At 40.6% G+C, this 19,110-nt stretch overlaps 3 protein-coding genes across 4 annotated transcripts; all 3 read left to right on the top strand.

The window, feature by feature from the left end:
• The first annotated feature begins 965 nt into the window (after positions 1-965).
• Positions 966-1,784, top strand: LOC147306732 (uncharacterized). The gene has a single exon (XM_086275896.1). The coding sequence runs from the start codon at positions 972-974 to the stop codon at positions 1,782-1,784; it is 813 nt and encodes a 270-aa protein (XP_086132022.1). The 5' UTR covers positions 966-971.
• A 224-nt stretch (positions 1,785-2,008) lies between these two features.
• LOC147306731 (uncharacterized) lies at positions 2,009-3,427 on the top strand. Its single transcript, XM_086275895.1, has one exon. The coding sequence runs from the start codon at positions 2,009-2,011 to the stop codon at positions 3,425-3,427; it is 1,419 nt and encodes a 472-aa protein (XP_086132021.1).
• A 6,778-nt stretch (positions 3,428-10,205) lies between these two features.
• calm1a (calmodulin 1a) lies at positions 10,206-18,392 on the top strand. 2 transcript variants are annotated; one of them, XM_086273869.1, is made up of 6 exons: positions 10,206-10,427; positions 15,935-15,965; positions 16,060-16,203; positions 16,313-16,419; positions 17,097-17,232; positions 17,345-18,392. In XM_086273869.1, the coding sequence occupies exons 1-6, from the start codon at positions 10,221-10,223 to the stop codon at positions 17,371-17,373; spliced, it is 654 nt and encodes a 217-aa protein (XP_086129995.1). In that variant the 5' UTR covers positions 10,206-10,220; the 3' UTR covers positions 17,374-18,392. The 2 variants fall into 2 exon arrangements, with proteins under 2 accessions (XP_086129995.1, XP_086129996.1); XM_086273870.1 differs by lacking the exon at positions 10,206-10,427 and adding an exon at positions 14,779-15,413.
• Positions 18,393-19,110: the final 718 nt, after the last annotated feature.

The following is a 19,110-nucleotide window of genomic DNA, read 5'->3' as shown; positions in this document are numbered from 1 at the left end:
ATATGTAGTTTATTCCAAGAAGATATCGTCTCTCTCCCATATATAACATCTTATTGGAACCGATATGTTCCAGATATCAAGTGGAAGACAGTCTGGATGGTCCCCCATAAATATTTGATTGTAAATAAGGTGAAAGAAGTCTCATTTAAAATTCTACATAAATGTTATCCAGCCAGTCACTACATGGTAAAATTTAAAAGGGACATAACTACTAATTGTACTTTCTGTGGGGATCATCCAGAAACTGTGACACATCTTTTTTGGTACTGTTCTTTTACACAGAGATTCTGGAAGGAATTTAGCAGGTTTGTTATTGTCCATATTTTAAGGAAGTTTTCTTTACATTGGGAAAATGTTTTATTCTGTTTCTTTAAGTTCCCCAAGAAGTATGATAAATGTTTTTTATGATAAAGTTGTTAATACTTTTAGCTAAATTTTTTATCCATAAATGTAAATTTACTAACAAAACACCATATTTCTGTCATTATTTTAAGGATGTGGAAATGTACATACAATCAATATCAGACTCCACCAACGAAAAGGCTCTCAAAACAATATATGTATGTGAATCTTTGCGTGTATTCTTATAATTGTTACCTTTTTCTTTTACCCTTGGCTTTTTGTGTTCATGTTCGGTTGTTTTGTATACTTCATCTGTTCGTATGTTGTATACTCATTGTTTGTTAAATAAAGTTAAAAAGAAAAAGAGCTTAACGCGTTTGCGCATGCGCGAATTCTCGTGCATTTGAACGACTTAAGTCATAGAAGATTTTGATGTGTTACGTCAAAGAAGTCCTTTAATGTGGTTTTCCTTTGATCCGGGAGTCCTTAAATAGGAGCCAAGTCAAAACGTTATCACTACCAGAGACCCCCTCGACAGTAGTTACATGTCAAACTTACCACGCTCTTTCAATTCAGAAAGTTTAGCATTTCAGGAAGATTTTCACAGAGAGAATCCGTGTGAAATAACAATGTCTGCAACACAAGATTATAATACTCAAACCCCACTGGTCGTATCACCAGATGAGCTGTTACCGATTATCAATAACGCCTTCAACACGCTCTCTGATGCACAGTGGACTTTAATAGAAAATGGAGCTTGGGATTCTGATATTCAAGCAGTTTTGGCTGATATGATTTCTGAAATCATACAGATCACCTCAGCCAACATTTTGAGACGTGCTCTTCCCGTCATTCAGAGCGATGCATCTGCAGAAATAGAAACAAATCCATCATTTTGTGACTCCATCTCAATCACTATTGCAAACCTGCTCAACATCCCAAAGCAGATATGTGACAGTGCTAAAAAGCTGACAAAGATGGTTGAGGAGGAGATTTCAAATAAGGTCAAATTGATAGTCACCCTGGTCAGAGAGCACTTCAATTTACCATCAGACCCCGCTGTTTACGTCAGTGGGGCAATTCGTAATATTAGAAAACTGCGTGTCATGGTTTCCCATGCTCTCTCATGCTTGAAAAGATATGCAAGTAAACTGAAATGCCCGTGCATGGGAAAGGAAAGCGATTCAAGTAAGTCTGAGTCCAGCAAAGATAGCATTGAGTCCAGCATCTCAGTCAAATCAGCCACCCAGGAGGTTAGTGAGATTCTGACCAATTGGTGTCAAGATTCAGATTTTACAGATGATGAATTATCGGATGATGACAGAGATATGGAAAGTGAGCCACCCGCTAAAATAGAGCAACTTTCAGAAAAGAAAGAAAGTTCAGAAAGTGGGGAATGTGCAGAAGCTGAAAGGCAGGCAGAAAGTATTCCACCTGAGTAGAAAAAATTGCAGCTGACATTGTCAATATTGTACTTGACAATCTCCAGTGCACTGACACTGATTATTCTTGTCACAGTGAGAAATGTACCTCACCCAAATCTGGATTCAACGGGGGAATCATCTTTGATAAAGTGAGAGAGTTTTTTACCTCACGTGCTCCTTCCGCACCGCAAAAATCACGCAAACTGCATTTTTCCAAGATTGCAGGAAAACATTTTGAAAAGATGAAAGGGGAGCTGAAAACAACAGCAAAGAAGAGCAAAGACTATTTTATTAGTCTGTCAAAGGTAACCCACTCCCCTGAAACTGAGAGAATAGGTTCCCATGACAGTATGAGTGTCAGCCTCCCAGGTTCAGCATGCGAAACTCCTCGTTCAAATTCTAGCATGTCTGTCCGTGCCCCTTCTAGAAGCTCATCTACTCTGGGAAACATGATAAAATCTGCTACTCCAACTAGCTTTAATGTCATCAAATCTGAACTTAGTGACATATACAGCGAGTTCACAAAGGAGAAAGAACATGGCATTATCCAAGAAAGGCTCGAAAACATTAACATAAGCGAGAAAGTGAAGAATTTCTCGAGAGAATTGACAGAGAAACTGTACGACCATTTAGTGATAAGTCGTGTATACCAAATTCCCACAATTGTTATGGGTAGAAGTCTATCAGACTCCGTCATCTCCAGGACACCACAGCAAGTAGCTGAATCGAGAGTTTTCTTTTCTCCTGAAGTCCTCTATGTAATCATAGAAGACGCAGTTGGAAAGTTTTTGCAAAATATTCTGCTTTTGGTTGATGATGAAACAATAGATGAAATTGTTCAGAGCGAAAAAGTGTCTGATGCTGTTGAAGAGATCCAAAAGGTCATTGCAAAGGGACAGAAACGGGCAAGAGACACAGAATCAGACTATTCTCAGAAAAGTGGCAGAGAATCTAAAAAACCCTGTCCTTCTAGACCAGCGTCTCTGGAAAAGCAGGTCAAGTCACCAGAGAAACGCTCAACATCCTCTTGTTCAAGTTCAACACCAGTTCTCGAGAGGATGGAGGAGGAAATGTCTGGAAAGTCAGAGGACAGATTCTCAGAGGACATACCCTCGGAAAAGTCTGAGGAGCAAACCTCAGAAAAGTTAGAGGAAAAACTGTCTGAAATGTCTAAAGAGAAACCCTCAGAAAAGTTAGAGGAAAAACTCTCAGAATTGTCAGTGTCATCTCAGGCAGCAGCCGAGTACCTTGCCATGTGTCTAATAGCTAGACTCATGGCTCAGTACAAAAAGAGCCTAAAAAAGCCTCTGCTTTCATTAGCTAACAAAAACTTAGAAGACATTATTGAACATGTCAAGAACTTGGTGCAACCTGAAATCAGCATTGAGGAATCTATAACAAATCTGGACAAGAATGTGAGTCAATTGACCAAAAAATTGTTTAAAGGACTCATCAAGGAGTTTGGCTCCACAGAACAGGTCATGAATGCTGCTTGGGCAGGTGATAGTTCATTTGATGAGGCTATTTTGAAGCATTTGAAAATCAATTTGGGTGTCCTCACAAGTCCTCCACAAAAGTCCAAAATTGCCAGGTTCTTTGGAGCAGTGGGAAGAGCTATTATGTATCCCTTCAGATGCTGTTTTAAGGGCAGCGATGACTAAAGACCTTGACTTTTCCACTGCCTTGCTTCTCTCAAAATCTTGAAGCAGAAATTATCCAAAAACTGGTCTTGATGCATTTTCAATCATCCAGGAAAGTAAATCTCCAAAAGTTGATTCTGTTCATCTGGACGTAGCGTTTTGTGGGAGAAACGTTTTGTCACTCATCCAAGTTAATTTGCACTATCATGAAATAAAAAAAAAAAGAAATCAAAATTAAAAACAAGGTGACTTTTGTTGTCTTTTCTTGATGTCAACCACAAATTAAAAAAGTGTAGCATATGTGTACTCTGGTCATCAGTACTTGTATTTTAATGTATTACAGTATAATTTGATATAGTGATCATTCTGTGTCAAAACCAAACCTTCTGCTCAACTGTTCACAGTAGAAAAGTTTAACGTTTATAATGATTGCTGTAAATTTTAGCGTCATATATCAGATAATTTCTGTTTTTAACTACCCTCATGTGTGGCTCTCCAGCCCATGAGACAGGCATAGTCTCCACCTTCCTGGTTGTGGGATTTCTCCAGTGGTGTAAGTGCTGCGGCGCAGTCTGTTGTCACTCTGATGTGGCGCTTTTGGCAAAGGTTCAGTGATGTAACCCATCTCTGACGCTCCCTCATATGCAGTCCACCTAGTGGCATGATTGCCAATAAAGATGCCATTAACCCCAGCACCTGCAGGCATTGTCTGAATGTTGCCCAGGGCATCTTTTACAGTCCCTTGGCAACATGCCTGGTGTTTCTTTTTTAATAAGATCATCAATCTTCAGGTGGTCAAGCAGATCTGGCGTCTCTTTGGAAGGACAATCACACATTAGTGTCAGATTCACTTGCAGGTGTTTGTAGGAGGTGACCACTATCCTGTAATGGACTGATACATAGAACTGAGTATAGAGGAGTGTGATACAGGGTGTGTGCAGAAATGGTGTTTAAAGTCTGTAGATTGGGAGACATATATTTCCATTTTGGGGTATAAATTTCTAGAAAGCAAGCAGGCTGTGCTGAACATGATCATTAAATACTGTCAGCCGCATAACTTTATAGAAGATGAGGGGTTCAGAAGCTGCTTCACCTCCTTGACCTTCCCTTTCAGAAAGGTATGAGAAAGAGATGTAAAGTGTGTATAACCACTTTCACCTTGGTCCCAACATATTACAAAAACGTCACATTTTTAATAAAAATTGTGTAAACTGTGCCTTTACCCCTCACTTACAAGTACACAACCACTCCCACTGTCACAAGCATGTATTTTTCCCAACAAAACTCACTTTTATTTCACTTTTTTTTTTACTTACATTTCTTTGCAACAAAGATTTCTGTAAAATCTACATTTGACATACTTTTACAGTTAGCTGTTTCAGTCTCTCCATACTTTTTTATCCGATCTTTCTTTGCAAGCTCCTTTGAATCCGAGCTGCATGGGATTGTTTTTAATATCCAGCAGATGTCGCTATTGAGCAGCACACTAACACAGTGTCGACACAGTAAGGTTTCATACACTCCATGAGACGTCATCTACCCATTACTACTCTTGCAGGGTAACACAGTTTATGAGCATAAGGAAACAAAATGATGATCTCCTTTAGGATTTTCTGGCAGAGAGCAGAATTCATGACTCCATCAATTAAGTTGTTCAGTTGTTCAGGTCCTGAACCATTTAAGTAGCCTCAGACCACTGAACTATCCCCACGATGTTTGACTGTTGCTGTGTTCTTGTGATAAAATGTTTTGTTAGATTTGTGTCTGATGTAATGAGATTCAACCATTCCAAAAACCTCAGATTTTACCAAATATCTTCCCCAAAGTCTCGTACATTTTGAAGATCTTTTTGGGCAAATGTGAGATGAATTTTTGTCTTCTTTTTGGTCAGCACTGCTTTTTGCCATGAAACTCCCCCATTAGATGTTCTTCAGATTTTACTATGGGTTCTTCTGTGACCACCTGGATTAGCTGTCCATGTTGGAGTAATTTTGGTGGACTGGACACTTCTGGGAAGGTTCACCACGGTCCCAAGTTTTCTCCATTTGTGGACAAAAACATCCCACTGAAGTTTTCTAGTCTTCTTCTCTATATTATTTATTGGGGGTTGGCAAACAGCAAAATGTTGCATTACCGCCACCATTTGGTGTGGAGCGTGGACCAAAATGTAAAAAAAAAAGAAAAGAAAGAAAAAGTAAAAAAAATAATAAAAATATATATATAAAAAAAACATTTAAAAAATCGATAATTCAAATCCCCCCCAAACAAATTAGTCTGCCTTAAAAAAAAAAGGCCTGATAACTTTCACTTTTCAACTTCTTACAAAATAAATCAACTAAGTCCAGTTTCACTTTCATATCACCAAGGTTTTTGATCAGTTGTCTTCTTTTGGCATCATGTTTCTGACAGTGCATTAAAACATGCTCTATTGTTTCTTCTTCTCGATATGCTGAGTGACTGTCTTGAATTCGAGTCTGAGCATATCGCAGATCTTAGTGGTCTTGCATCTTCAATCCACTGGACAGCTAACAGTATTGAAACTATACACTGATAGTCCGTCACTGATCCTTTTCCTTACTTTGACATTAAACTCAGGAACAATAAATACTGTCCCGCTTTGGTTGGATGAATTCCTTGATGCATCTGTGTAGATTTTGACATAACTTGTATGTCTGCATTGTATGCGAGTTTAATATAAAACCCCTATTCTTGTTCTTTTTGTCCAATAGTTTGAAATCTGCTACAGCATCAGGGAGTATCCATTGTGGTATTACAGGTAATGGTAGAGATTGATTCATTCTGATGTTGTTCAGATTAAGTTCAGCTGCTTCCTGCCTCACTGTTCACCCAAAGCTCTTCAATTCTCTTTTCTCTTTTTCCCAGCAGGGTTGGAGAATAGTTTTTGTTGAAAGATCTTGACCATGTCCCAGTAGTTCAGTATTAACTGCTCTCTTCTGATTTCTAATGGCATTTCTACCTTTAAAACGACTCCAACAGCAGCAGTAAACGCACCTGTGCAGAGTCTTAGCCCCTGATATTGGGGCTAAGATACTATCTAACTTATGAAGACTTGTTCCGGCGTTTGCTGGAGTCCAAAAATTTTTAGACTTTATAAACTTTATAACTATTTCCAGACTGATAGATGTATGTTACTTGGTTTCTTTAAAATGTGACATGATGATAAATATATGGGAAAGTGACACCAATACATATTTTTGACATCTTTAGTCTACTTCTCTTGAGTGTGGTTCGTAAAATTTAACTTGTGTTGTTAATCACAGTTAATTCATGATTTAAAAGCAGGGGGCAATTAGTTTTTCAAACAGAGTCAGAAAACAAACAAAACATTCATGCAGACAGTTTTAACTTTCAGGTGGATATCAGTTTTATTCTATTACTCAACAATTGTACAACAAACTTTGTTACAAATACATTTAAAAGTGCAATTTTAAATAAAAAGAGGATAACACGTCTTAATTTCTGCTTGCCACACACCTGTAAACTACCTGGCAGATCTTACCCGCCTTCCGGTCTGTCTACAACTGCGGTGGAGACGCGTTGTGGTTTGACGCATTGCAGATCCCCTCCTGCCAATCAGCAGCCTCCTTACAGCATGCAGCACATTGCGGGTCCGCGCTGTCCAATCAGAATCCGGCTCTCAAAATCAAAACTGCAACTGTACCCAGTGCCGTCAGCCGCGCTGTTTAGAGCGTATCCTTCCGCCTGTATAAAAGATCGTTACACAAAGTAGTCCGTCAGTTTCTGCGCGGCCGCGCTAGCGTGTTAGTGTCGCGTTATTGAGGTCATAATAATTATTGATATTGATATATTTTTTAATATTTTTAATTGTCATGAAACATAATGACGCCAATGGATCGCCAGATGACATTAATTTAGCCTTAAATGTAAATATATATAAAAGAGAAACCACCTTGAGATTGAACGGACGCCATAAAGAGAGGTTTTTATTTAATTGGAGAGTGGACAGGTGCTGACAGGTAACAGCACTCTATTTAAAATGATACTTTATCATGGATACTTAGACTGGATAAGGTTTAATAGAGAGTTTCTCAAAGCCAAAAATGTAGGCTGGCAGCTCCTAAATTATGTGATGAAAATGTAAGTATATTATTTCTGCATATACATAACCTGCAGTACTATTCCTAATCACTTTAATATGTGTTAATGTGACCAATAAATACAGAGCAATCCAAAACCATATGTAGAAATCATTCCAGTGGCTTCAGCATAAAAGGAAAAAACTAATGTTTTAAGCCTTTTTTACATTTTGAAAACAGCAAACCATATTCAGAAAGCTCCTCTCATTATTCTCGCGACAGATGACATTTGAAATGTCTGGGCTGACTCACCAACTGATGCCTCAACCTAATGGGACTGTCGATGCTCTTAAACAGTCAAATTGTACAGAGTGAAACTGCAAGTTTTGTGCAGTGGGCAGACTAATGTTTAAAGCCAAACGATATAAGATCCACATATTCACGTAACCAGCTGTTGGAAAATTAAGTAAGCGCCATTGTTCCATCTAACCCTAAAGTAAATACAGAAAATAATTAATGGCCATAAACAACACCAAAACACATACCATGCTATGCTTGTGAGCAATGTTATTTTGTAATTTTTTTTTAACTGCAATTAAAAAAATAATAATTAAACCTTAACCTGTATTTGGTGGCGATGGCAAAAAGTGGGCAGGTAACATGCTGATTTAAATGTTTTTAGTATTACAGCAATAACTAATGGGAGGAAAGTGAAGCTTGACTGACACATGAGGCCAGTCCTGCTGGTTTCACTAGTTAACATTAACCTCACCATGTGTAATTAATTACATTTAATTAATTAGATCCCAAATTAAGACTTGATGGTCTGTATTGTGCGGTAAATATGTTTATTTCTCCTCTAAACTTGGTAATCTGAACATGTTAGTGTGTTGAAATCAGACGTGACACCCGAGCGGTAGATATGAGTGTAAACCAGGTACACTGCAAACTCATGTTGTGGATAATCATCCTGGTAATCTTTAAAGTTTCCAAAATCTTTTTTTTTTTTTCATTGTGACCTGAAAAAAGCAACTGAGGCCATGAAGATGTTTCTAACTTTTCCAGTAGGTGACCATTGCAAAATGTTTAAGGCATTTTGGCACTGCCTTTGCTAATGTCCATGAGAATGTACTGCATAATCCTCCTTTCAGAGTAACCAAACTTTACAAAAATTGACCAAACGTTTTATTAGTGATGACCCGAAATGGGATATTAAGTCAATCACAGGTATCCCGCCCTGGTGGCCAGTATAATGAAAGAATGGTTTTGGGGGACTTCATGAGAACACCACTTTGCAGAGCCGGAAGCTACATCTATCTATGTTTACCATTTCTTTTCAGGCTGTAGCATTTTTCCCCCCCTATTTCCTGGAGCGTGATCTTTTGTCACACAATAAGAAATGTGGTGTGAGAGCAGCATATGAGTGGTTGTGGTTTAACAGGTAGAGTGGGTCATCCACCATGATGTAAGCTCAGTGCTATGATCCCCCGACTCCACCACATTGTCAAAAATGGTGAAATAACATACCATGTCCAGGTGATGGATACTTAAAGCTCAACATTTCCTGCAACTAGGGTGACCAGGTGTCCCACTTAAAAAATTTAAAGCCTACAGCATATTTGTCATTCACATTCATGTTTTAAATACATAAAAAAAGTCCTTATAGTCATTTAAAAAGCAACATTTTATGTTATTCCTACATTTAAATTTTGAAACTCAAGCAGCAAATGTTCTGCAAAAGCACATTTACATTGACAGTGAAGTTATAGTTCTCCAGAGTTTCTGAAGATCTTTCTTGTTTTCTTTGGACATTGGCTGTTTGTACCCGACCATTTTCAAAATAACATATTTTACTTGTTTATCAAGCCACTCAATACTGAGCAGTGAATCATTCAAGGATGAAAAGGCACCTCACTCACAGGATGAACCAGACCAGTGTTGTGTCTACAGATCATTTGTATCTTTAGGCATCTCAGCATTGTGGTTCCTTAGAAAATAATGAGAGAATGGGACAAGTCAAAGACAAGAGAAGAAGTGCCGACCTTAAAAAATATCTACAGCAGATGAACCATATCCAAGAGTCAAGTATTTAAGAAACAGGGGAACAAAAAATCCAGTAAAGACCTAACACAGGACCTGAGAGATGCATCTGGAGCTTCAGTAGATCCATCTCCTGTTCATTAAAGCGTTATCAGAAACGGTCTCTGTGGAAGATTGGCTGTCAAGAAGTTATTCTTAATGAAGAGAACCAGAACAAAATTACACAACTGGTCTTTTGGAGTGTTTGTCAATATATACAGAATAGAGAGTACAACAGTGAGTGTCTACCCCCCATCAGCAAACATTTAGCGACCTTGGGAAGGAAAAACTCCCTTTCAACAGGAAGAAACCACTAGCAGAACCACGCTCAGGGAGGGGCAGCCATCTGCCATGACTGGCTAGTGGCAAATGGAGGAAGACAGGACAAGACTTGTGTACTATATTTTTGTGCATATTTGCACATGTTTCATTAAATTTCCGAAGCCGTTTCCTATTTTCCTGGCAAAATAAAAAGAAACGAAGCCTGGACCTCTTGTATCACATCCTTTCCTAAAGTATATGTACTCCCAACACCACCAACCTACCCAAGCATTGTAATAATATAGACCTTACCATTCAATTGAAAAACAGTTCCACTTTGATTACCTTCCTGATTTCTAACTAAGTGCGGTTATTCCAACTCCTAACTTCTCTGGATTTAAATTAAAAATGACAAGATGGTGCGTATGAACGCGTGCAGCGAGCGCGGGAGCCATACTCACTGGTCTTTGCGGAGGAATACCGTGAGAGCTGTGCGGCGGTGCTTTGTCCTGCGTACCCGCCCCCAAGCAGCAGCCAGCCCTCCTGCTCTGTGGCGACCGTCCATTTCCCTCTGTTCCCCCGTAGCGTTAGCAGACCCGCTGTTGGAACTCCGCACAGACATGGTGAGTATTTTAACCAGCCGTGCCTTGAGATGTGTGTGGATTTAAGCTGTGTGAACTTGACTGGAAGCCAGATGCGGGGTTGAAATATCTCCGTATTAGAGCGCTCAGGGACGAATGTTAATACTGTGGCGGTACTAGACAGAGACTCTGCGGGCGGAGCAGTTTATTACCACCGCGGCTTTTTCCTCCCCCCCCTCTTTAAGAGCCCACTCTGTGAAATTGCAGCAGATTTTGGTGCCGTAAGCACCTTCACAAACTGAGAACTGAGAGGTAGTACTCGTTACAGGTGGCCACAGTTGGTAGTTGTGGTGGAGCTTTTGGCTGGTTAGCATCACAGCTAACAGTGATCCCCTCGCCGATAGTCTGATTTTCCGGTGGTTTCTTTTCTTCTGTTTTTTAGTAAGGATGTAAGGATGGCTAATTTTCTCAGGAGGAGAGTTGCCTCTCTCTGCTGATTATTCTGAGACATGGAGCTGTAAAATAAAGGTGCACATCTGCCCTTCATGTTCAGACCATTTATGTAAGGGTGCATATTATCATAGGCGTTAGCTTAACAGTTGTAGATAAGAGCTGTCAAAGTCCAACGTGCAACCATTGTAAAAGCCGCTGATAGTCCTAATTAGGCCAGAGGTTATGGTGTACATACATGCATACGCTTTGCGTAGAATAAAACGTGTTTGACCTGTTTTGACGTCACATTTTTAAGTACAGATTGATGATCCTAGATGAAAAGTCTGATCTGCAGTGGATGCACACTGCAATCACCATGTTACACTATTTATACTATTTAAACACGCACATACACCACTGTTCCTGGGTTGTGTGTCCATGAATGCACTGTGCCAGTCTCCAGGGGAGTGGTAGCATCCCACCCAGGTTTGTCGTTTATAGCTTGTGGAGGGAGTTGCTTGCGTTTACACATTCAGGACCCTATTGTTAAGTATAAAATTTGATCCTTTTGTAGTTCATATTTTTGTTCAGTGTGTATTTGATGTCATGTTTTTAAAAAACATTTACTGAAAAAACATTTTTGGTTAAAGCACATAAATGCACCTAAACCTCTCTGCGTGGCTTTTAGTGTTGTAACTTGCCTGGTTATGTTTTTACTGCATACCCTAACCAAATACCCCTTATTACCTAAACCTAACAGAGTTCTCTTTGGTGTCATAACTTCACCAGGTGGTTTTTAAGAGTGCCATAACCTAACTGGTAACTAACCAGGTACTACTACCTGACCTTAAAACAGTACCTTAACCTAACCAGGTAGTCTGATGATACTTAATAACATATTTAAAATAAAACTGTAAACATTTCTTTCTTTTATGACTCTGGCTGTAGTTTCTAGTGTGAATCTTTACATATCGGTCCGATCAGGTAAAATTATGTCTACAAATAAGATTAAGGTGTGGAACTTCCCAGTGTAAAGTCTATAATAAAGCTAGCATGTGTCTAGGCTTCAAAGAGAGGAAGTCAAATACATGCAACCATAAACTGCTGCCTAAAAATATAAATATGCATGATATAATTATGTGAGGGGCAAAAAACAAAAAACCCCAGACTCTTAACAGTAGTGCAAACAGCAGTCCCAGGTAATTAAAGTTCCACTTTACCTGTTGTAGCAGCTTTTGTCCTGGTTAGCACTGCAGCAGGGAAGTCAAACTCATTGCACATCGACTGGGAGAGGTTTATGCCCTACTTGAGTGGGCCGGTTTTGAGTGTTTCTTGGCCTTACGTTTCATATTTTTGTTCTGCAGTAGCACATTTAAAGTTAGTGTTAGATAATTGTTGTTGGAGCTTCTCTTATTTGAATTTTTTTGGATTGGCTACAGGGCTCTGAACTTGGCTTTTTTTTTTTTTTCTGTAGGAATAAGCAGAAAAACAACTCCTTACAGAAGGGGAGCGTTTGATTTTTCAGCTTGTTTTTATTAGGGCTGCATAATGGATTAATTAGTAGTGTTTGTTTTTAAAAAAAAAAAGTGTTTTGACACAGGAGATGTAAAGCTCTGTATCTGTGTGTGTATTTACTGTATTAGACATATAGAGAACAAGCGTGCAGATGTTGACTGGCGTTCTTCAGCCTGTAGATCAGAATATAGTTTACTCTGGCTGTTCTTCATAATGTTTATTTTTGTCATTGTGAGATCATGTCCAAAAAAATTAGTCATCTGAGAGATGCCTGCATCTGAAAAGGAACACAAACCAACAGCCTTCAGGTTCAAGGTGCACACCTGTTATTTCAAGCTGCCCACCTGGCGCTGATCAACCCTCTAAGAAAGAATTTGAGGGGGGAAATCACTTCAGGTCCTGAATGGTTCAAGTTAGTCGAATGACCCCCAGTGAAGACTGTTGGCTTTATCTTAGATTTGACATTGTTAATGTTTGTTTCAGTCTTGCTTCTGATTGGTTGATGTAATTCAAGCTCCAGAGTTTGTACTTTAATTATCTAGTCCCCGAACCTAATAATGACCTCTAAAAGCTGCTTTACAAGGCCATTTCCTGCGGGGGAAATTACCCTGTGGTTAGTTTGTGGTTGCTATAGCTACGTACGTGAGAAAGTTGACACAGGAAGTAGGCTGAAGCTGTACTTCCTTGTACTTCCTTACATATGCAGGATTCGTTTAAAAGCAGACAGACTTGTCTTGCGTGACATGTCCATCATGAGTTCACTTTAACTGTCAAAGTACAGGGAACAGAAGCTGTTGTGTTCGGCTTTAATCAAAGCCATCTGCACGGAGTTTAATTTTACATTTCAGAATAATACCCATGGGTGCTGTAGAAGGAAATCATAGAGCCCTCATACTTGACGCGGCTCTATTGCCAGGCGCCTTGAGAGGAATTTGGCCTGGATATTAGAGGTGTTAGCAGCTTGTTAACCATCGCTCGGCCTGACACAGATCAGTGCCGTCATTAGTGTCCGCCTTTCCCTTGGGTCACATGAGTACACAGCATATTTTGATTCAGATATCAGGTAATTGATCATTTTACCATTTTAGTTTCAGTTTCAGGTTTGGCTTCCGGCAGTTTTTATTATTAAAACAGGATCATGTAGATAGTGCTGTTAATGTGCCCGACCTCTCGCTTTCCCTTTGAGCATATCCACAAAGTTCAAGGAAATCTACTTTATTAAAAAATAGATTTCTAATTAGTTAACCAGTCTGCAATTGTGCTAAATAATTAGGGCCGTAATATCATGATAATATTTTTGTATTTCTATAGCTTTTATCTAAACTACCATTTCTTCCCATGAACACAATAAAGTTCATCCAAAAACAAATATAAAGATGATAAGATCTTTCACGAGCAAAGCAATGATGAGGTCAGGCTTGATATTGTCTTCCCAGTGAGGATTATAGCTTATTAACCCAATACCTGTATCATATTAATGGAATGGAAAACTAAACAAATGAACAGGATGCATGTCCTATTGTTGTTCCCCCTTTGCAAGCTACATGTTCATTGTAGAAGACGTAGTAATCAATTACAGGCACTCTTATCATTATTTATGACCCTTGTGATTCAAAAGTGCAACTGAATTCCCTAAAGCTGCATAGATTTTGATAGTTTTGGCACCTTAGACAGTTTTTGTAGTAAGTTTAATCTAGAAACAAACTGAAAATTAAAAAAAACAAACATCTGCATTGAGGAGAAGGTGTAAGTTTGGCCTGCTTTGGGGACAAATTAGTAAGTGGAGAAAGGGGAACTTCCCGAGGGGTCCACCTGGTGTGAACCATGATGCTTTGCAGGAGGTCAGATGACTAGCCAACCGATCCTCCCTGGGAGCTGCAAATGTAGCAGTGAGATGACAGGTGACAGATTAGCATATACATGTGGAGACGCACACACACACTGAACTCTCATGACCTCCCCCCTGGTCTGGACCCCGTTACTCTCACACACCTAATGTCAATTTTACTGATAAGTTTCACTGACCTCCTCCAGCCTCGATTTCTTTGTTCCGCTGCTCTTCATGTGTTGAGCCTCCGCAGGAGGTTTTGAATGTCCATGTGTCGGGGAGGCTGAAACACTGCTAAGAGAGGGGTTCTCCAAAGTTGTTGGAGGCAGTTGAAGCCAGGGTAGAACAGTGCCTGGTCACTTGGATAGAAAGCTTGGCTGAGAGACTGACACACAGGAAAACGTCAACAGGTGGAGCAACTTTTCCATCAACCTGGCTGGTCAGTGCCAATCTGCTGACTCTTTCTGCTCTGGGGAAAACTTCTGTCATCCACCTACACTGGAATGACTGAAAGACGAGACGACTGATGCATCCGTCTGCCCATCCAGGACAACTAAAAACATCTTTTAGCATCTTATAATCCATGTTCCTGAATATGTAACTATTCAGAAACATGGCAAAGTCTCCTCCTTCCATCCTTTCTGCCAATCAGAAGCGACGGATAGATGTCTAACCATTTTTTTCATCCACCCATTCCTCCCAGTTCCTGCCCTTCCTGCTATCACCCACTCGTCATGCTGCCCAAGAAAATCGCCGTCTACCCAGCAGAAGACGAGCTGGTGAGCTTGTCCACCGTTTATGACCTCCTGGACGAACAGCAGCACTACTATAAAGAGCTGATCCAGCAGCAGGAGAGGAGCTACAGGGCCTTCCTGCAGATGCTGATGGACTCGTCATCAAGCCGCATGGATGGCCTTGTCAGAGAGATGCAGGACCTGAGGAACTGCCTGCAGAGAACCAAAGCCGAGCTGGCTGAAGTAAAAAAGCAGGGCGTCCAGACCAGCAAGCAGGCTGAGTGCCTGGCTGAGGGCTTGGTGATGGTGCGGGGAGCGCTCGATGGGCTGACCATAAAAACTGGAGGAGGAGGTGGTGGTGGAGCAGGAAGAGGTGTGGATCTGAAGCAGCGCAGAGGGCCTGGAGGGTTAAGACTGGATGGAGGAATAGGAGGTGGAGGCAGGGATGTGAAAAAAACAGAACCAAAAGCAGCAAAGCTGGTGGCAGACCTAACAGATATCCACTTTGATGATATAAAGGTTGGATTCAAGTAATGAGATCCCTGATTAATCCCCGCATTTGCTTCCTAATGTCATTATCAAAAGCCTTGAAGCCTTGTCAGTGTTTTTGTTGATGTTGTGAGGAGTTTGTCTTTCTTTCTCTCTTTCAAAGTAACATAATCCTGGAGTTTTAAAATGAGCCTTTCGAAATAAGGAAATTTTAGATCATTAAATGACAGTAAAAGCAGTAAGCTATGGTAAACTGTGAAGATGATGACCGAAGATGAAGAGTTCTGTCAGGCAAAGCTTGCATGTCACAAGTCGACCACAACAAAGTGCTTACAGAAGCAGTTCTCACCACTGTTTGTGATGCCTGATGAGGCAGGATCTGATTAATCTCAATTTAAAAGATAATCAAGTCTCATTAAAAGAAAAAAAAAATGCTTAGTTTGTTGAACCAAAACGATTGTATTGGATTTCTTTTTTTTTTTTCTTAATCAATCTTGGTAATAACATAGCATATTAATTCACTCTTTGGTGTTTTTGTTTTGTTTTTTTAGGCTGACCAACTAACAGAAGAGCAGATTGCTGGTAAGGTGATGCCATAAAACACTTCTAATTTTATTCGCGTCTTTACAGCTGCAGTGTAAATGTCCTTTCTTCTTCTCTTCGTTTGCCTGTTCAGAGTTCAAGGAGGCTTTCTCCCTGTTCGATAAAGACGGAGATGGTACCATTACCACGAAGGAGCTGGGCACTGTCATGAGGTCACTGGGTCAAAACCCGACCGAGGCAGAACTCCAGGATATGATCAACGAGGTGGATGCTGATGGTACGCTGCTGTCCTCCCTCGACACGGGGGAAGGATTCATCTGTCTAACTTGTCTTTTTTTAAATAACCCTTTTATCGATGATGAGTCATATTTACCTCCTACTCCTAGGCAACGGGACCATCGACTTCCCCGAGTTCCTGACAATGATGGCGAGGAAGATGAAGGACACTGACAGTGAGGAGGAGATCAGGGAGGCATTCAGAGTCTTTGATAAGGTGGGCCTGGTTTAAGTGTTTTTCATACATATTTTGACGTATGAATGCTGCAGTCAGTATAACAGCTGCGTCAAGGCACTTTGCAAGGTATCAGAATACTCCAACAATCGGTGGCACTCGCGGTCTAATTTCTGATGGTTGGAAATTTATGAAAGATGGCATACTATGCTGCTTTTCCTAGCCATTTCCAGTCACTGGAAACAAGAGAAATTGCGTAGGTCTTTATAGACGTCCTGTTGATAAGAAGAGTAGAAAAGAGCTGGTAAATTCTTGTGGGAAAAAAAACTTCCATACGAGCCCTCGGTGTGTTCTCAGCACTCGTCCCGATGCATTTGAAGCATTTAAACGACTCGACTTAAGTCTGTGTGGGGAAACTGACTCGCCTCATGTCATATTCAAAGCAGGAAGTCAGAAATAGGAATGAAGGAAGTGGCCAGTCAGTTTTCAAAATAAAATTCCCTTTTCATAACAACACTTCTGATATGAAGCCACAGCTCCTCACTGTAAATGACTCTTAACTAATCCAGCGTGCTCCTCGTTGGAGGATGTGGTGAAGAGTAAAACGGGATCTTTTTTTGGATTTGACCTCCTGCCTCACAAATCCAGAGTAGATATGCGGAGAAACACTGAAATGGCACGCGTGTTGGTCTGATCACTTTTCCCCATCTCTTTGTCAGGATGGAAATGGCTACATCAGTGCAGCAGAGCTGCGTCATGTGATGACTAACCTGGGAGAGAAGCTGACAGACGAGGAAGTAGACGAGATGATCAGGGAAGCAGACATCGACGGGGACGGACAGGTCAACTACGAAGGTGAGCTTGGTCATGAGTGTTATTAGAAGCTCCAGAGCTCTGATTGGTCCTGAGGCTTGCTGTGTTATAATTCCTGATGGCTTTTCTTTCTCCGCCTCTTCGTTCTCCACAGAATTTGTCCAGATGATGACCGCCAAGTGAACTGGGCTCGCGTTAAAGACAAAGAATCTGTCAAAAGTTTCACTTACCTCTTATTGCAAAAATCTACATTTAATCATACTGTTCTGTATCAACAACTTAAACTGAATGTTCAAAATCTCAGATCTGTCCATATTAAACAAGTTCACAAAAAGGAAAAAAAAACAAAACTAACTGAATCTGCATGTACTGGCTTGTACCCCCACCTCTCTGTCCCACTCCCCTCTCCCATCTCAGCGCCGAGCTGCCCAATCAGATCTCAACTCAACAGCCGAGCGGTCGCCGCGCAGCTGGCTTCCTGACGTCACTGCGATGTTTCGGGACGGCCGATCGCCTTTCTTCCTCGACTTCCTGTCTTCTTTCATTTCTGTTCTTCATGCATGAGGCTTTTCGTGGGTTAGCGTCGAGAGCACAGCAGGAGAAAGCAGTCGGTGGTCCTCAGGTCGGCCTAGGAGGTGTTGGTTAGCTGAGCGAAGGAAGAAGCTTTCACAGTTTGCTTACCTGAGTGAAGTCAGATATTTTTAAGAAAAGCATAAAAATAGAATAAATAAGAAGTCATTTTAGATCTTGTGTTTCGGGCATGTCACTTTTCCTTCGTGTGTTCACCTTTTGTTCAAGGCAGGGTGACGATTTTGAGCCATGTTGGGCGGCGAGTGTGTCGTAGGGTTTCAGGGCGGTTGGTTAAAGATGATCGACATACACAAGCAGCTTTTGACGCAACATTGAGTAAACAAATGGTTTTAGATTAACAGGAAGTGATGAAAGAATAAAATGTCATTGCCTCAAATGCTGTGTGTGTACACAAGTTCACTTTAGTGGGGACGGGGGTCGGTGCTTTGCGGTGTTTCTATCTTCTGTTTGTGCGTGCGTGTGCGTGCGTGTGTGTGTGGGTGTGTGTATGGGTGCGGCGAGGCCCGGCCCAGTCCAGCTGTTCTGTTTGGTTCAGTTGATCTGCATTCCAAGATGTACATGCTCGTCTTTACATTTTGTTTTTCCAATAAAAACACAAACATGAACTGAGATGCCACTTTGTGTGTGTGGGTTTTTTTGTTTTGTTTTTTTTAAAAGCTGACTTGTGTGTTTTCCTGCAACTCTGTGGGGGACGTACTGCTTTAAAATGACTCATTGGTGATCGGTGTGATGTCTTACTGTGAGCACAGACTCTGAAACCCACCTAACATATTTTGGGATGAGATTAACAAAAACTACTTTCTGCGAAAGCACAAGACTGTGATAAAAGGATGCAACCATGGACTGTATAAAAAAAGATGGTGTTTGGGAGCCATATATCGATAACAGGGTGGGTTTATCAACTTACACTTCCATTATTGGCTAGAAAGTCACGTCAGCTGTTGGCTTCAGTTTGTGATGTTTTGTTTCAGTCTTACTTCACTGACTCGTTAGTAAACCCACATTCATTTATTGCCAGACCATTGAAGGTAAATAAAGTCTAAGAAAATCAACTGTTAATGAATGTATATTTTACAAATCCACTAGTGAACCATCCATTCAGTCATCTACCAGTTCTTTGGGCCAGGTCCTACTTCCCTCAGCTGATCCAGGGGAATACAGAGGTGTTTCCAGGCTAGCTGACACATGTTATCTCTCCAGTTTGTCCAGGGTCCATCCCGGTGCCAGCTCTGATATGAGGACTACCAAATGTTTGAGGGCTAATACCCTCCATCTCACTCTAAGGGATGGAGGGTATTAGCCCTGACCAAAACATTTGTGTTTATTTTT

Source organism: Aulonocara sp. 'chitande type north' Nkhata Bay, linkage group LG19 (assembly GCF_057382095.1).
Source record: "Aulonocara sp. 'chitande type north' Nkhata Bay isolate Kocher_YH1m ecotype deep benthic linkage group LG19, A_spYH_male_GT1.1, whole genome shotgun sequence".
Lineage (NCBI taxonomy): Eukaryota > Metazoa > Chordata > Actinopteri > Cichliformes > Cichlidae > Aulonocara > Aulonocara sp. 'chitande type north' Nkhata Bay.
Note: the sequence above shows the minus strand (reverse complement) of the source record. Positions and strands in the feature narration are given on the sequence as shown.

Excerpts from the sequence above, each read along its gene's own strand:
- calm1a (XM_086273870.1), top strand. The coding sequence starts at position 14,826 with ATGTCTAACCATTTTTTTCATCCACCCATTCCTCCCAGTTCCTGCCCT. Across the intron at positions 15,966-16,059 it reads AACAGAAGAGCAGATTGCTG|AGTTCAAGGAGGCTTTCTCC; the intron begins GTAAGGTGATGC and ends TTGCCTGTTCAG. Across the intron at positions 17,233-17,344 it reads CGGACAGGTCAACTACGAAG|AATTTGTCCAGATGATGACC; the intron begins GTGAGCTTGGTC and ends CGTTCTCCACAG.
- LOC147306731 (XM_086275895.1), top strand. The coding sequence starts at position 2,009 with ATGAAAGGGGAGCTGAAAACAACAGCAAAGAAGAGCAAAGACTATTTT.
- LOC147306732 (XM_086275896.1), top strand. The coding sequence starts at position 972 with ATGTCTGCAACACAAGATTATAATACTCAAACCCCACTGGTCGTATCA.